Source organism: Piliocolobus tephrosceles, chromosome 10 (genome assembly GCF_002776525.5).
Source record: "Piliocolobus tephrosceles isolate RC106 chromosome 10, ASM277652v3, whole genome shotgun sequence".
Lineage (NCBI taxonomy): Eukaryota > Metazoa > Chordata > Mammalia > Primates > Cercopithecidae > Piliocolobus > Piliocolobus tephrosceles.
Genome location: NC_045443.1, coordinates 54623018 through 54637571, shown reverse-complemented (window position 1 = coordinate 54637571; position 14554 = coordinate 54623018). Strand labels below are relative to the sequence as shown.

The 14554-nt window shown below is 55.1% G+C and overlaps 3 protein-coding genes across 20 annotated transcripts in view; 1 reads left to right on the top strand and 2 right to left on the bottom strand.

Moving 5' to 3' along the window:
• MBD6 (methyl-CpG binding domain protein 6) lies at nucleotides 1-9392 on the bottom strand. Of its 13 annotated transcripts, XR_002731372.3 has the most exons (15): nucleotides 7120-7727; nucleotides 6038-6101; nucleotides 5710-5846; nucleotides 5304-5406; nucleotides 5011-5173; nucleotides 3736-4776; nucleotides 2892-3565; nucleotides 2475-2628; nucleotides 2117-2286; nucleotides 1575-1991; nucleotides 1417-1469; nucleotides 1126-1189; nucleotides 806-975; nucleotides 476-539; nucleotides 1-215 (listed from the first exon to the last, which is right to left on the bottom strand). XR_002731372.3 is itself a non-coding variant. In XM_023210683.3 (14 exons), the coding sequence occupies exons 4-14, from the start codon at nucleotides 5820-5822 to the stop codon at nucleotides 901-903; spliced, it is 3027 nt and encodes a 1008-aa protein (XP_023066451.1). In that variant the 5' UTR covers nucleotides 5823-5846; nucleotides 6038-6101; nucleotides 6538-6665; nucleotides 7120-7727; the 3' UTR covers nucleotides 1-900. The 13 variants fall into 13 exon arrangements, 9 of the variants coding, with proteins under 9 accessions (XP_023066451.1, XP_023066452.1, XP_023066454.1 ...); XR_004229177.1 differs by having other exon boundaries at nucleotides 476-975; XR_002731371.3 differs by having other exon boundaries at nucleotides 1-539.
• A 193-nt stretch (nucleotides 9393-9585) lies between these two features.
• DDIT3 (DNA damage inducible transcript 3) lies at nucleotides 9586-14355 on the top strand. 2 transcript variants are annotated; one of them, XM_023210701.1, is made up of 4 exons: nucleotides 9586-9697; nucleotides 12317-12364; nucleotides 13517-13672; nucleotides 13761-14355. In XM_023210701.1, the coding sequence occupies exons 3-4, from the start codon at nucleotides 13535-13537 to the stop codon at nucleotides 14130-14132; spliced, it is 510 nt and encodes a 169-aa protein (XP_023066469.1). In that variant the 5' UTR covers nucleotides 9586-9697; nucleotides 12317-12364; nucleotides 13517-13534; the 3' UTR covers nucleotides 14133-14355. The 2 variants fall into 2 exon arrangements, with proteins under 2 accessions (XP_023066469.1, XP_023066468.1); XM_023210700.2 differs by lacking the exons at nucleotides 9586-9697; nucleotides 12317-12364 and having other exon boundaries at nucleotides 13364-13672; nucleotides 13761-14351.
• MARS1 (methionyl-tRNA synthetase 1) overlaps nucleotides 14288-14554 on the bottom strand; it is a 36507-nt gene continuing 36240 nt past the window's right edge. For all 5 annotated transcript variants that reach the window (XM_026454640.2, XM_026454641.2, XM_026454638.2 and 2 more), the window contains one exon: nucleotides 14288-14508. In XM_026454640.2, the coding sequence (XP_026310425.1) occupies nucleotides 14362-14508 (147 nt within the window). In that variant the 3' untranslated portion in view covers nucleotides 14288-14361. The remainder of the gene's footprint in view (nucleotides 14509-14554) is intronic.

Here is a 14554-nt window from a genome sequence, read left to right as displayed (position 1 = left end):
CAGAGGTTCAAAATATTCTCATCTGTTAAATTAAGAGTGTCTCCCATAGAAAAGCAGTGGAGGCCCCATAGGGCAAGTACAAAACAGAATTAAAACTCCCAAGGGTCTTGTCTTTACAAAAGAAAAGGCAGGAGGCAGCCCCTGGACAGCTGGTCATGCTGGCCGCTCCGGTTGGACCACGTTGCATAATCCTCAGTCGCATCATCACAACGTCTCTGAGCGTTTTGATGGGGGGAGAAGGGGCAGTGTAGTGTGTATGGGAGGAGAGGCCCAGAGGGCTCTCTTTGCCCCCTTACCCCCTTTTTTATATCCCAGAGGAAAGTGGGGGGAACCTGGCTACACCTTGAAATGAGGCTATGTGTTTCAAACCTGGGGACAGGGGTAAGAGGGGATCTGTGCTTTGAGCAACCTGAGCCAGAGGCAGAGGGGTGTTGGAGGGGTAAGGGGAGGATGCATGATGCTTATTGCTTTGTACCTTTCACTGGGAAGGAGGGCAGCAGCCAACAGTAGCTCACAGGTTTGTAAACTGAGCCTGTTGGCTTTAAGAAGGGAGGCAATGAAATCGAATTAAATATAAAAGAGTCATTTGTGCAAAAATAACTTAAACAAATAAAAGACCTGGGGGAAGGGGGTGTTCCCCTTAGCGCCTGGTGGGGAAAGGGCCATATACCATCCCCCCCCAGGCCTTTTCAGTGACATGGCTTGGGGGGGAGGGGGTGAACTTCCCTGCCCCCTGCAATGGCTCAGGATGGGATTGTAGGGAAGGAGTTGCATTTGTGCTCTGAGTGGGGAGTAGTGCCCCCACCCACTGTCCACAGGTGCAGGTGGCTGGCAGGGGCTCCCAAGGCTCAGCACTCAGCTCTCCCCATTCAGGGTTAGATCCAGCTCCAGGTATGGCTGCTATGGGGCCAGTTTCCTCCTCTTGTTTTTGGCAGGACGGCCAGGGCGGGCCCGGGGAGGCAGAGGGACAGCCGCCTAATACCAGAGGAGAAGTTGAAAGAAGTGGTCAATTGCTAGGTATCAGGAAGTCGTCTTTTCTCCCCACTCCCTCTAACTCTCCTTTACTCCTGCTGCCTCATCGCTTACACCCTACCCATACACCCACCCACCCAAACACACACTTACTCGGGCTGTAGGGCTGGGTTCCAAGGTAATGTCCTGGCGGGAGCTATTGCTGTTCCGCGTAGGGCTGCAATAAGGGGCACAGATGATCAGGAACGGCTCCCAAGCACCAGGTCCATTTCAGAAGTTTGGGTGGGAAACTTTTTACGTTTGGATAGTAAAGGCATAATATCCTTACTCATATTCAAATAAGTATCCGCTCTTTTGAAAACCAAGCCACTATTTGGACATTAGAACTGTCCAAACCAAAAAGAAGTAGGCAAAGGCCAGCACTATAGCAGGCCCATCACTCACTTGTATTTTCTCCTACGGCCACGACGAGACTTTCTGACTACTCCCGGGGGCACCTGAGAAAAGATGGACTGTGTGTGTGGGAAATTTCAAAAAAGGTACCACAGCCCCAGCCTTTCCTCAGAGCCCCTGAGCCCAGACTGCCAGCACTCTGCACTCACCTTAAGGTCCTCAGAATGGGGCCCAGGAGGGGGTGGATCCTTGGGCTCAGCACCCCCTTCAGCCAGCTCCCCATTATGCTGCCAATGGTGGGTTCTTCTTGGGGACCTTTCCATTTGTCCATTGAAGCCACCACGTGTCCCCCATTTGAGGGCCAGTCGGCCAGGCTCCCGCCGGCTGCCAGGCTTTCGGCCCCGGGCTGGCCTGGCCTCACCATTAATGCCCCTAAGTCCCCCTCCTCCCCTCCGGCCCCGTTTCCCTGACCCCCTCCCAGTGAGCAGCTCAGGGACTGGGGGGTCGGGAGAACCGTGGGGTGGGGCTAAGGCACTGAGGGGAGGCCGGGCAGGCTCTGGTTCGAGGGCTGAGGCGGGGCTCTCAGGGGGTAGACAAGGGGCTTCTGGCTGCTCTGGAGGGATCTGCTGGCAAAAAATAAGTTCTCAGTCAATCCCAAATATGGTCCCTCTTCTGCTATAACTCAGAAAGCCCTAACTTTCCAGTTTGAGAAAAAATTATCTCCCTGACAAATACATGCCCACACCCTCACCTGGAGACTCTGTAGCAGGCAGGCTAGGGGACTAGAAGCCTCTGAGAGGGGTGGAGGAGCTCCCCCCCCAGGGAGGAGCTGCAGCCCCAACTGGCCAGAGAGAAGAGGGCCAGGAGGCTGCAACAGGCCGGGGAGGGCTCCAGGGCTGCTGGTCAGCGAAGACAGGTCACCTGTTGAGAAATTATAGTCAGGGGTCTCTCCCTAGGCAAACCAATTGGGCTGGGCAGACCCTACTATTCTCTTTAGGCTTTATCCAGTGGCCAAAGACTTTCTTCCCCAATTTATTCAGCCACTACTCCCAAGTTTTACAGCTGCTTTTTCACACCAAGAGTGTGAATTCACACTCCCTCAGACTCACCCAGCAGGCTGGCACCCAGCAGAGGGCTAAGGAGTTGGGGGGGTCTCCCTGAGTTGGAGGGGGCCTTGCCCAGAGAGGAGGCTCCCGGGTCAGTAGTTGCCGTGGTGACACTGGAGGTAGGTGGTCCAGGTTGGGGGGCACTCAGGACACAGGGCTAAGAAAAAAGAATGATTCTAACACGTGTGTAAAATACTCAACATATCTATAGTGCTTTCATATCCACTATCTGACTGAAGCCTCAAGTGAGATAGGCCATGCTTATTAAATACAGACCCAATTCTTGTAGTCATCCTACCCCCAGCCAAGAACTAAGGCCTCCCCAGAGGCCCCAAGGAAGAGCTCAGGAATGAAACTGAAAGCTTTTTATTCCCAGCTCCCATCTCTCATTCTATGTTGTGTTCTGTCCCAGCTACTCACCCCTATCCTCACCTGGGGGGGTGTCCCCGAGGGGGGATCCAGGCTGGCAGCCAGCAGCGCAGAATTTAAAGCTATGAGGGTAGGGGGGGCTGAAAGTGGGGGGAAAAGTAGGGGGGACAGGTCTCCCAAGCCTGAAAATGGCTCCCCACTTGGACCCCCGGCTCCCTCTGCAGATCCCTCCCCATCCCCAGCTGTGGGGCCCAGAGCCAACAGGGGCAGGAAAGAGGCAAGGAGGTTGCTGGGAGGTGCTGAAGGAGGTGGAAGAAGGTCTGAGGGTGGTGGAGGAAGCAAGGAAGCCACCAAAAGCGAAGGCCCTTCAGGCTCTCCTGGGGCTAGGGGAGGACCAGGTCCTCCTGGTGGGGGTAGCAGGGACTCAGGAGGAGGCTGTCCTCCTCCCCCAGCCAGCACACCAAATAAACTGTGGTTGAGCAATGGAGAAGGTGGAGGCTGCCCCAGACTCAGAGGGAGAGGCAAGGCCCCAAGCATCCCAGGGAAGCCAGCTCCACTCAGTGCCAGGCCCTGCTCCGGGCTGGGGAAAGGGAAAGCCTCTCCACCAGCCAGGGGAGGCAGAGGGCAGGCCGGGCCCGCCCCCATCCCCAGCCCTTCGGATGGGCTTTGAAGCACAGGGCTGGGGACTACCGGGGCTTTGGAGGCAGCTGGTGGGGCAGGGGCACCTGTAAAAGAGGAGAGAAATTCAGCTCAAGGGAGGCCCTTTCTCCCAGCATCCAAAGAAACCCTGCCCCCAACCCAGAAAACCCTCAAAGAGCTCTCTGAACATTCCCCTAAATGCCTTGGCTGCCTCTTTCCAGCCAGGATGAGGAAGGGCTCCACAACACTCACATACCTGGCACACTGCTGAGGCTGCCACTGGTGGTCCCAGGCAGGGAGGACTGGATAGGGTGCCTGGGCTGGGGAGGGCTCCCTGAGGAGAGGGTTGGGGGAGGAGGAAGGTGTGCATCTGACCCCAAAAGGTTAAAGCTTCCATCAGAGTGGGAAGGGCCAGGGGTGGGGAGTCCCAGCAGGGACAGCACAGAAGGGAGAATTGGTTGGGATGGCTCTGGGAGAGAAAAGGGTTGAGGGACAGGAGCAGGGGCCCGAGGACGGCTCCGTCTAGGGGTTTGAGGGCCTCTCCCTTCTAGCAATCGAAATACAGTAGGGGGTCTGCGGGGACGACGCTGAGAGGGACGAAGTGATGAGGAGTGGGAAGTTGAGGGCACCGGGGCACGGGGCCTTCGGCCCTGTAAAGTGCTGGGAGGGGGTAGTGGGGGATGCTGTGCCTTGGCCGCTGCAGAGAGTAGGCTGCTAGCAAGGAAGGGGGGTGCCCCAGGCCCCTCCACTGTGGGGGCCCCTCCCAGGGGCCCCAAGACCAGGGGCAGGTGCATAGTGGCTGAAGACACTGGTGGCTGAATGGCAGGACCAGGGTGGGCAGGGAGATTATTGCTTGGGGGCAGGGGAGGGGGTGTTAAGGCATCACTACAGTGGAAGAGAGGAGGGTCTAAAGGTGGTGAGGAGGAGGCATGAGGGGCCGGAGGAGCGCCCAGGTCAGAGGGCACCAGGCTGGATCTGAGGGCAGCTCCCCAGTTGTATGAGGGAGCATTGAGGCTGATAGCAGGTGGAGGAGGTGGGGCTGGAGAGGGGGCATTGCCCCTTGGGAGGAAACGGGGGCTGCTACTGCCTCCAGAAGGGACTGGGTCAGGAAGCCTTGGTGGGAAAAGCCCCCCAGGGCCTGCTAGAGAGGGGAAGGCCTGGGAAGCTGAGGGTGGTTCTGGGGGAAGGGAGCCAGGACCCCCATTAAGTGGAGTTGTAGGAGGAACTCGACAGGGAGGGCGGGCAGAGGGGGGCCCTGGGGACACAGTGTGGAACATTTGGGGGCTCGCTCCCTCTCCTGCAATAAATGAAAAATGAAGGGTCAGCCTGTGGCTCCCCTTCCAAAAACTTTCTTTTGTCTTCTCTAGTTCCATCTCCCACAAGTTCCCAACCTCCCTGTGCCCTCCTCTCACCACGTAGCTCCCCACCCACTCCCCTTTCTCTTTGCTCCCTCTCATGGAACTCCTCCCACCACCAGCCTTCCAAGCCCTTAGGTTTTCCTCGGTCTTCTGTAAAGTGGCAGAAGACTCACCAGGAGAAGAGTGTGAGCAGGTGGTCTCCATGCTGCGGTACAGAGTTGCCATAGCAACAGCTTTCCGCCTGTGGTTGCACAGCTTGGTCATGTCCTCCTCTGATGCTGGCCCCACCCCAGCCCCACCCAGGGTCACCGGGGCCAAAGGGTCAAAGTTGAAAACCTGTAAGGTGGAAAGCAAGGACAGGGACCCTGAGGGGCTGGAATCTGTGAGAAGGGCAACCTCAGTCAGTGATTTGCATTAAGGCTTTTAGCTTATCTCTGTACTCTCAGGCACCTCTCACCACTCTGACCTTGGGGACATTAAGTGGACACTCCAGACCGCACTTGCAGGTCCCATCGCTGAGGAGGTAGCTCCGGGTTTGCTCCAAGGAAGACAGCTCTGTGCCACTTGGACTGGAAGAGGACAGGGTCAGAGGACATGGGGTTAGCTGGCAGTGAATCAGACAATACTCCTAAAGCACAGTGCTTAAGTTACAGATCCTCCTAGAAGAACAGAGGGTAAGGAATGTGGGAAGACACAGAAAGAGGGAGAATGGATTCAAAGGCCCAGAGCTACAGAAAGCAAAAAGGCTGAGGAAGGAAGGGGAAGAGAGGAGAGCAATCGGGTACCAGAGAGCTGAGCTAAGAGGAGAAGTGGAAGAAAGAAAACCCGGGCAACTGGAGTGGCAGAGCTTGGGGACCTGAGAAGATCCGTACCTGATGTAGAGCACAGCACCCTCTCGCACACAGCGCTGCCAGCCGATGGGGACAGATGTGGCCACAGGGCCCCCAGCTCTGTCTGCTCCACTGCTCTCATTGCCCCCATTCATTGTGTGTAATCAGCTCCCGCGTGCCTGATAACACAGACATCCATGTAGGCACTAGGAGGATTAAACTGGGCGAGGTACCTGAGGGAGGACTCCAGGAAGGCAAAGGTTGTGGGGAGACCCAAGAAAACTCAGGGAAAGCCCCAGAGGAGCAAGGGGAACCCCTCAGAGAGCTGGGAGGGAGAATGAGGAGTCCTCTGCTGTATCACCACAGCTACCTGAACATCTCTGCAAACATTGTGGGGTCCAGTCTAAAGCCGGGGCCACCAGCTTAGCCCACACCTGCAACGCAAAGTAGAGAGAGGGGACTATCAGGAGTCTGCCCAACTCTGAAGAGCACCACAGCCCAGCACCCTCTCAAGAGAAAGATCCTTAACAATGTGAGGCAAGCGCCTATAAAGATCTCAGGGATCTGCTGGCTTAGTCTACAACCATCCTTTCCAAGCCCAGTCCCTAGGGACCAGAGGGTCAGAACCTCAGCTCCCTGGGACCAAGAAAGTCTAGCACAATTCTTAGGGATATGAAGGGCAAGGCCTCCGTCCATTCGGAATTGAAGACTTCAACCAGGAGTATGGGCACATTCCCATAATGCTAGGCCACTAGGAAGTTTCCCAGAGTGTCTGGCTCCTGTCGTTCCCTACCCAGGAAGATGATATAAAAAGTACAGATTGCCCCACAGGTCACCAGGCAATTGCCCAACTGCCCGCTGGGGTGGTACCAGCAGAACTCCCCCCATGCCTGCTCCATCAGACAATCGCTGATCTAGTTCATTCAGGTCTTAAGAGGTGAGGATCACAGCTCAGTCTTCTCCCAGGATCCTGAGAAGCTCCTGATTTTCCCTCAAGCCTAAGGCAAAGAGATTCAGAATCTCCTATCCCACTGACTCCAAGAGAGCCTGTCCTCCGACAGGGGAAGCCCCTCCAACCTGCAGGTATCCTCCCCAGCCTCACCATCGCTCCCACCCCACACTGGCGGCTTCCAAACTTTCCCTCTCATAACAAGGCGCCCTGTCACCCAGACTGCTTCCCTCAGCTTGAGGAGGAGGGGAAGGCGCACGAAGTAGGAAGGAACTTGGGGAGAGGGCGGGCGGAGGGTGGGCGAAGCACTGAGGGGAGGGCGGTGAAGAAGGCAGAAGTCAGGCAGTGAGAGGGAGAAGCGGCGGGGGCAGGTGAGGGCGGGGGAGTGGGGATGGGGCCGCGGAAAGGGGCCGAGAGGACGCGGAGGGGGCAGAGGGTAGGGACAGGAGAGGAGGGGAGGGGAGGGGGAGGGGCGGGGTGGGGGGGCCGGGCCCCGCACTCACCGCGGCCCATGGTTCGGCCGGCCCCGCCCTGCGCAGTCGCGGCCCAGAGAGTGAGTGGGAGGGGGTGGGAGGAGGGTCGGTGGAGCCCGAGCCTCCGGTACGGCCCCGGCCGGTCCTAGCAGGAAGCGCCGCTGCCGCCGCCGCGGATCACCGAGCGGCCTCCCGCGCATGCGCCATGGGGGCCAGGGGCAGCCCTGGGGATTCCGTTCCCAGAAGGCACTGCGCAGGCTGCTGCCGCTGCCGCCGCCGCCTCCGTCGCTGCCGCAGCCACCGCCGCAGCCACCGCCGCCTCCGCCGCTGCCCGGACGGGAGAGGGGCGGGGCCGGGCCCCCGCCCAGCGGACAGCGACGAGCCAACTGGAGGGGCCGCAGTGCGCATGCGAGAGCGCGCCTACCCCTCCCCCACAACCCCCCATTAATCCCCAAGAGAACAAACACCCCACGCGGCCCCCCTCCCTCCGCGGAAGGATCTGCGCCTCTTCCCAGGCCACTGGTGGCCAATCCCAGCCCTCCTCGGGGAGGGGCCCCTTCCAAAGCCACAGTCTGTTGCGGGAGCCAGGAATGCCAGGTCCGGGAGGGGCCAGGCCCGAAAGATGAAAGTCGCGACTTGCCCTGCCCCGCCCCAAAGGCTTCCCGGGTAGTGTGCTGAGACTTGACCCGCCTCTCCAGGTCAACATGTCACAACACGACCTCGGCCTGTCAAGTCACATGACCTCTGCCTGTCACTGACAACCTGGTCTGTCTTTAGGCCAGGAGAGACCATCTGGTCCACCCCCCACACCACCCCCATTTTCAGAGGGGAAATGGAGGTGTGGAGCAACGGAGCAGCCTAACCAAAGACCTGTCACAGACACACCACTCCAGTCACAACCGGCCTTGTGACAGTTTCTACTTAAACTCTGGCTGCCCCCATGAGGGTATGACAGGATATGTAACAGGCCACCACATGGCCTCTGTTTTCAAGGCACAAGAAAAATACTTTGCATTCTGCGTGGTGCGTTTTACTTTTGTTCAAGTTGCCTCCAAGTTCATGGTTCTCATTTTACCTTTACAACTCTTTAATTTACAAACAAGGACGGTAAGATCCCTTGCTAAGTGAGGGGGAGTTGAGGCTAAAATCGCGGCTCCGGTCTCCCCAGTCCAGGGCGGTCCTGCGCTGAAGTGCACTTACACGTCCCAGGATGAGACTCCGCTGTAAATCTCGACCCGAACACCTAGGAGGCAGGCCTGTGCCGCGCTCCTCACAGCAGGGAGTCACAGGACTTGCTGTCTGGTACAGCAAGAGAGGGTCTTGGTCTTGGAGAAAGCCGTAAGAGTACAGTGGGGGAAAATAGGTGGCCAAACAGAATCGGGTCCACTGGGTAAAATACATGACTTCTGGCAGGCTGAGGGCTTAGCAACTCCAAGGTAAAAGTCAAGGGTGCTGTTGTGAGAGATGCGGAAAATGACTACCAAGGGATTCCAGTACCTCGGCCCCTTCTGGGAGATTTACGGGGCTAGACCACCCCCGTTTTTTTATTTGTTTTTCGTTTTCGGTGAAACGTAGTCTCGCTGTCACCCAGGCTGGAGTGCAGTGGAGCGATCTCGGTCACTGCAACATACGCCTCCAGGGTTCAAGCGATTCTCCTGCCTCAGCCTCCAGCGTAGCCTGAGGATTACAGGCGCGCATCACCACACCCGGCTAATTTTTGTATTTTTAGTAGAGACGGGGTTTCACCATGTTGGTCAGGCTGATCTCGAACTCCTGACCTCAAGTGATCCGCTCTCCTCAGCCTCCCAAAGTGCTGGGATTACAGGCATGAGTCACCGAGCCCGGAGACCTCTTTAAGAAGACTCGAGATGTCGACAATCCCAGTGGATGGATACCAACTTTCAAAGGAAAAGTTCAAAAGGCCTATGTGCCCATTAGCTGGGAGGGGCCAAGGAAAATGGGAGTCCCTTATAGTGGAGGTAAAACGGCGGCTAAAGCTAGGTGGGCGGAACAGCAGCTTCTGGGGGAGACAAGCCGCAAAGAGACTCCACACGACCGACTAACGACGGCCAACACTGATAGCCGTTGGGGCCGTTGGGCGCCGGGAGCTGGCGCCCCGCCCTCTCTCCTTTTCCCCCACCCTCCGCACCTCCCACCACCCTCGTAGTCCCCTGCGCGTGCGCGTGCAGACACCGGTTGCCAAACATTGCATCATCCCCGCCCCCCTTTTCTCCCCTCCCCCCCGCTACACTCCCCTCCGCGCGCGCGCATGACTCACCCACCGCCTCCGTGAAGCCTCGTGACCCAAAGCCACTTCCGGGTCCGACACTACGTCGACCCCCTAGCGAGAGGGAGCGACGGGGGCGGTGCTGCGGAGCTCCTGAGTGGCGGATACGAGGGACGAGGCGGGGCCAATGCCGGCGTGCCACTTTCTGATTGGTAGATTTTAGGGTGCCGCCCCTGAGAGGAGGGCAAGGCCATGGTAAAAGATTACAGCTAAGCGCTCCCGAGGTCAGAGGCTTAAGTCTAAGGCACTGAGTGTATGATGTTGAAGATGAGCGGGTGGCAGCGACAGAGCCAAAATCAGAGCTGGAACCTGAGGAGAGAGGCGAGTACTGACTCCCATCTGCCCTTTACCCTCCCGTCTCCTCAGAGTTGGGGCGTCCGCTCTTTAGGATTGGCCTCACCCCTCCACAGTGAAGTCAGGGACCGTCCGAGAGAGGAATGGGGAGAGTCTCTTATTCTGGGGTGGTGCATACAAACCCCTATTGCTTCGGACGACAGCGTCTCTCCACCCCTGCCCGGAGCCGGAGCATGGGCCCTGCTCTGTGCTGCTGGGCGAAGGGACCTCGGCTGCCCTAGGGAAATTCATTCTCTCCCGTAGCCAACTTCAGGCCACCTCGTTAGGCCTGTCCGGGGGGGGGGCAGCAGGACATACCCCCGCTCTAAGACTGGGTTACCATCGCTCAAGCCGTTTCCGCCCGTTCGCCACCATCGGCCTTCTCCCTACCCTACCCCCAATCCTGTCTCAGTCTCAGCGTCTCTGGTGTCAGCATGGCCACCTCGGTAGCTGGGGCTACTGGACCCTGCAGGGCTGATAGGGGAACCTGGACACAAGCCTTTGGGAGGGGTGCCGATGGACAGGGAGCGGTGTGTTTTCCCTTTGCCGTTAGAGGGAAAGGTCTCTGGGCCTCCCGCACAAGAGAGCAGCCTGGATCTCTTAAGTGTAGGAGGCCATTTGGGGTCTCCCCAGGGTATTGTCCTTTCCTCGGGATTAGTCCCTGCCTCTTTAACCAGGTCCTGTCTCCCAGCTAATCTCTGTGTAACCATTGCATCAGGCCAGCCCCCTGTTTGGCTCTGCAGCTTTCTGACCTGAGGCTTCACTGCTGATGAAAGCCAAGTCCCACACACTGGAAGGCAAGGGAGGGTTCCCCAGGGAGGACAGCCCTGCAGAGAAATATTTCGGGCAATATTGCATCTCCAGTCCCTAGGGATCGGCAGCTGCCGCTCTGCATCTGCCCCTTCCCTATAAGAGAGATTGGGGGGGAGTTCATTCATTCTTAACAAATACGTAATGAGGACCTACTGTGTGCCAAACAGTTTGGGGCTCAGGGAACATCCGTAAGCAAGAGGAAAAAATAATCTCAGTGGGAGGCCTACAGTAAACAAAATATAAGTGCCATGGAGAAAGCTAAAGCAGAGAAAGGAATGGAGAATGTTCAGGATGGAGGTTACTGTGTTACATCAGGTGGTCAGGAATTACCTTAGGTAATTCCTCCGCTCAAAACCCTCCAGTGACTTCCATGATATGAATTAGGAAGTCATTGGAGGGTTTTGAGCAGAGGAATGACCTGTTTTAAAAGGTTCACTCAGGCTCCTGTATGGTGAATAGACTTACGGAGGGGTGGCAAGAGAAGAAATGGGAAGACCTTCTGCAATCAGGAAGTTTCTGCAGTAATTGAGAGATGGTGGTGAATTGATCTAGATTGGAAAGAATGGAATTAGAAGTGTTTAGATTCTTCTAAGCAAAGTTTTAAAAACTCATTTTTAAAGAATGAGTTAAGGGCTGGGCATGGTGGCTCATGCCTGGAATCTCAGCACTTTGGGAGACCAGAGTGGATCACACGAGGAGTTCAGGAGTTCAAGACCAGCCTGGCCAACATGGTGAAACCCCATCTTTACTAAAAATACAAAAATTAGCCAGGCATGGTAGTGCATGCCTGTAATCTCAGCTACTCAGGAGGCTGAGGCAGGAGAATCGCTTGAACCCAGGAGGGTTGCAGAGCCAAGATCACGCCACTGCCCTCCAGCCTGGGCAAAAAGAGTGAGACCCGTCTCAAAAAAAAAAAAGAGTTAAAATTTGCTAGTAGTTTGGATTCCAGGGTGTGAGAGAAGAGGAATGAAGGATGATACCAAGGTTTTTAGCTTAAGCAACTAGAGTTGTCATCTGAGATGGGGATGACCTTGGAAGGGGAAAATCAACAAGTTTGCACAGTCTTAGGTGCCTATTAGACATTGAAAAAGAAATGGCAAGTAGGCAGTAGACAGCAGAGTCGGAAGTTCTGGAAGAGGTCCAGACTGGAAATGCACATTTGGAGGATGTCAGTGTGGGAATGGAGTTAGGAAAATGCTACGATTTGTTCCCTTCCCTGTAGTTTAGTCTTTACCCTGGTAGGTTTAAGGCCTGCCTTGAATTTAGAGAAAGCTGAGTTGGCCAGAACTTTGCTATTATGTAACCAGGATTACAAATGTCAGCAACTAAAAATAAAAAAAGTCAGGCCCTCTTCTGCCCTTGGAAATGGCTACAGGGACCAAGTATGCATACCCCACAAGACCAGAAGTAAGGACGGACCAGTAGGAGGCTGGAGATAAAAGAAAAATAAGGGCGCAGCACGGTGGCTCACGCCTATAATCCCAGCACTTTGGGAGGCGAGTGGATCACGAGGTCAAGAGATGGAGACTATCCTGGCCAACACAGTGAAACCCCATCTCTACTAAAAACACAAAAATTAGCTGGGCGCGGTGGCGCGCACCTGTAGTCCCAGCTACTTGGGAGGTTGAGGCAGAAGAATCACTTGAACCCTGGAGGCAGAGGTTGCAGTGAGCCGAGATTGCGCCACTGCACTCCAGCCTGGCAACAGAGCGAGACTCTGTCTCAAAAGAAAAGAAAAATAAGTTGCCTTTCCCCCTTCCAAAAATGGCTAACATTTCTCTTTGTTGCCCACAGTGTTCAAGAAGGAAGTGTATCTTCATACATCACCACACCTGAAAGCAGGTAAACTTAACCTACCCTTTCCCAAAACCAAGTCCTAAGAGATGCTGCTTAGCCTCCTTTTGCTGAGACCCTAAGAGATTATGAAAAGACCTAGACAAGGTGGGAGAGGAGGGTTTGAATCTGAGCAAGCTTTTGCTATCACGCTGTCTATTCTTCTGGCTTGCTCCTACAAGGTGAGCAAACCACTTTTCTTAAAGAGTGTCCTAATGGAAGAACGGTCCTCAAAGAAAGCCCCAACAAAGACAACTGGTTTGCCTTACCAGTCTTCAGTCCCCATCAGGGTTAAACTTTCACTAGTCTTCAGTCCCACTTGCGAACTCTACTGATAGTTTCCAGGAGCAATTACCAGGTCATTTGTGCTCCCTTCTCCTGTGTGGGGAGCTCAGACAAATAGTCCTTCAGCTCAGCCTAACCTTGATGGGGACTGAGGAATGACTAGTCCTCCAGATCCCCTAAGCATGGATATCCAGGCACTTTGCTTCTTCAAGTCCTGGGCAAAAGCAAGGAGGGAATATTAATATAGACTAGGGGTTGATAAATTTTAAAGGGCAGGATAATAAATATTTTAGATGTTAAGAGCCCTATAGTCTCTAGTGTGACTCTTCATCTCTGCCACTGTAGCACCAAAGCAGCCATAAACAATATGTAAATGAACAGATGTGGCTGTATTCCGATACAACTTTACCTACAAAAACAGGCATCAGGGCCGGGCGCGGTGGCTCAAGCCTGTAATCCCAGCACTTTGGGAGGCCGAGACGGGTGGATCGCGAGGTCAGGAGATCGAGACCAACCTAGCTAACACGGCGAAACCCCGTCTCTACTAAAAAAAAAAATACAAAAAACTAGCCGGTCGAGTTGGCGGGCGCCTGTAGTCCCAGCTACTTGGGAGGCTGAGGCAGGAGAATGGCGTAAACCCGGGAGGCGGAGCTTGCAGTGAGCTGAGATAGGCGGAGCTTGCAGTGAGCTGAGATCCGGCCACTGCACTCCAGCCTGGGCGACAGAGCGAGACTCCGTCTCAAAAAAAACAAAACAAAACAAACAAAAAAAAAAAAAACAGGCATCAGACCAGCTTGCCAACCTGTGGCATAGACTGTTTGCTACATGGAGCTTGTTCTAGCCACTCCCCATTACCCTGCAAATGTGCTTTTCCAGACGGATCCAACTGCAGAGATGGCAGCTGAGTCATTGCCTTTCTCCTTCGGGACACTGTCCAGCTGGGAGCTGGAAGCCTGGTATGAGGACCTGCAAGAGGTCCTGTCTTCAGATGAAAATGGGGGTACCTATGTCTCACCTCCTGGAAATGAAGAGGTAAGAATGCTAGGCCTAAAGCTAAAGGGGGATGTTACCTTTTCCTTCTCAATTAATATCTACGTTCCCTTTCCTCATTTCCTTGAAGGAAGAATCAAAAACCTTTACCACTCTTGACCCTGCTTCGCTGGCTTGGCTGACTGAGGAGGAGCCAGAACCAGCAGAGGTCACAAGCACCTCCCAGAGCCCTCGCTCTCCAGATTCCAGTCAGAGCTCCTTGGCTCAGGAGGAAGAGGAGGAAGACCAAGGGAGAACCAGGAAACGGAAACAGAGTGGCCATTCCCCAGCCCGGGCTGGAAAGCAGCGCATGAAGGAGAGAGAACAGGAGAATGAAAGGAAAGTGGCACAGCTAGCTGAAGAGAATGAACGCCTCAAGCAGGAAATCGAGCGCCTGACCAGGGAAGTAGAGGCGACTCGTCGAGCTCTGATCGACCGAATGGTGAATCTGCACCAAGCATGAACAATTGGGAGCATCAGTCCTCCACTTGGGCCACACTACCCACCTTTCCCAGAAGTGGCTACTGACCACCCTCTCACTAGTGCCAATGATGTGACCCCCCAATACCACATATTCAGGGGGAAGGCTTGGAGTAGACAAAAGGAAAGGGTCTCAGCTTGTATATAGAGATTGTACATTTATTTATTACTGTCCCTATCTATTAAAGTGACTTTCTATGAGCCAAGGTCTTTTACTTTTTCTTCTTGCCTTTAGGGGCTTCAGGGGGGTTCCCCTCAGCTACAGCCAACTGTTTCTTTAGATCCAAGAGTTTCGCCACCTCCGCAGCAACCTGGTTCTTGTCTGCCTTTTGTGCTTTCAGTTCTCGGACAATGTTGCCCTAAGATAAAGGGGGGTGGGAAGGGTAACAGTGAGGCAAGAAAAAG

What these genes read in the sequence shown, in the direction of transcription:
- DDIT3 (XM_023210700.2), top strand. Translation starts at nt 13,466, where the DNA reads ATGGAGCTTGTTCTAGCCACTCCCCATTACCCTGCAAATGTGCTTTTC. An exon ending in CACCTCCTGGAAATGAAGAG is followed by an intron (nt 13,673 to 13,760) that starts GTAAGAATGCTA and finishes ATTTCCTTGAAG; the next exon opens with GAAGAATCAAAAACCTTTAC.
- MBD6 (XM_023210687.2), bottom strand. Translation starts at nt 5,822, where the DNA reads ATGAATGGGGGCAATGAGAGCAGTGGAGCAGACAGAGCTGGGGGCCCT. An exon ending in GGTGCTGTGCTCTACATCAG is followed by an intron (nt 5,407 to 5,709) that starts GTACGGATCTTC and finishes GTCCTCTTCCAG; the next exon opens with TCCAAGTGGCACAGAGCTGT. An exon ending in GCTGGGTGCCAGCCTGCTGG is followed by an intron (nt 2,287 to 2,474) that starts GTGAGTCTGAGG and finishes ATTTCTCAACAG; the next exon opens with GTGACCTGTCTTCGCTGACC.